The following is a 977-nucleotide window of genomic DNA, read 5'->3' on the forward strand; positions in this document are numbered from 1 at the left end:
ATATAATTGAACTAGTATGTGGATGTGTGTGAACAGGACAGAGCTGTACACCAGTTTAACTTGGACCTGATGTTCTCAACCCTGGACGAGTAAATAGCAATGACATACAGCTAACGTTACTTCATTACTGATTTAGCTAATGTTAACTAGCAACCAAAAAGAGACAGTCTGCTGCCATTCTAGCTGCTGAGTCAACCTGGGTACATTACTCTCATAGATGATGTCATAGATAATGTCATTGAAGGGCTTACCTGAGCAGGTGAGATCCAGTATGGTGGAAGCAAGACATGATTCTGCACACTCCCTCAGAGAAGATCCAAACTGAACACAGTCAGACCTGATCCACCACAGAGGTCTGTATGAGGACTCCTTTCTCTGTCCTACAGAAACAGCAGAGCCACAGTCCAGCTCTCTACAGACAACAGCTGCTGTCTTCAGGGTCCAGTCAGAGAATAAGTCACTCACTGGTCTCCAGTCTCCTTGTTTGATCTCCAGTGTTCCTGCACAGCGACTGGCTCCTCCCACCAACCTGACATCATCAGGCTCTGAATAGAAACCAGAAAGTCATCAGTAAAACAATAAAGTGAGTTTCATCAGAACAGAAATGAACCAAATCAAAGCTGCAGCTCCTCTTCTACCTGAGCAGGTGAGTCCAACAGCTTTTCCAGGAGAACAGGTGTTTCTAGCTGAGCCTGAGCTTCTACAGTCCAGGAGAGCAGACTCATGGCCTCCACACTGGAACTCTTTGGTCCACATCGGAGCCTCCACTTTTCCATAGAGCGCCCCCTGGAGGACTGAAGGAGCCCCACAGCCAAGCTCCCTACAGACCACCTCCGCATCCTGCTGGTCAAAGTCAGCTACACACACTGAGGACCACCTCTGGTTAGACTTCACCTCCAGTCTGCCTGAGCACAGACTAGTCCCGCCCACCAGCCTGACAGAGTCTGGAGAGATAATAGAAGATGAAATAGAGATAA

At 48.0% G+C, this 977-nt stretch overlaps 1 protein-coding gene across 1 annotated transcript; it reads right to left on the reverse strand.

Annotated features, from left to right (window-relative positions):
• Window positions 1-251: 251 nt before the first annotated feature.
• Window positions 252-948, reverse strand: LOC123966321 (scavenger receptor cysteine-rich type 1 protein M130-like; the record flags this gene model as incomplete). The annotated part of the gene is made up of 2 exons (XM_046042504.1): window positions 252-545; window positions 639-948. Coding segments are annotated over 2 exons (604 nt in total), but the record flags the coding sequence as incomplete, so codon positions are not given.
• Window positions 949-977: the final 29 nt, after the last annotated feature.

The sequence above is a fragment of the Micropterus dolomieu genome, unplaced genomic scaffold (assembly GCF_021292245.1).
Source record: "Micropterus dolomieu isolate WLL.071019.BEF.003 ecotype Adirondacks unplaced genomic scaffold, ASM2129224v1 contig_13157, whole genome shotgun sequence".
Taxonomy (NCBI): domain Eukaryota; kingdom Metazoa; phylum Chordata; class Actinopteri; order Centrarchiformes; family Centrarchidae; genus Micropterus; species Micropterus dolomieu.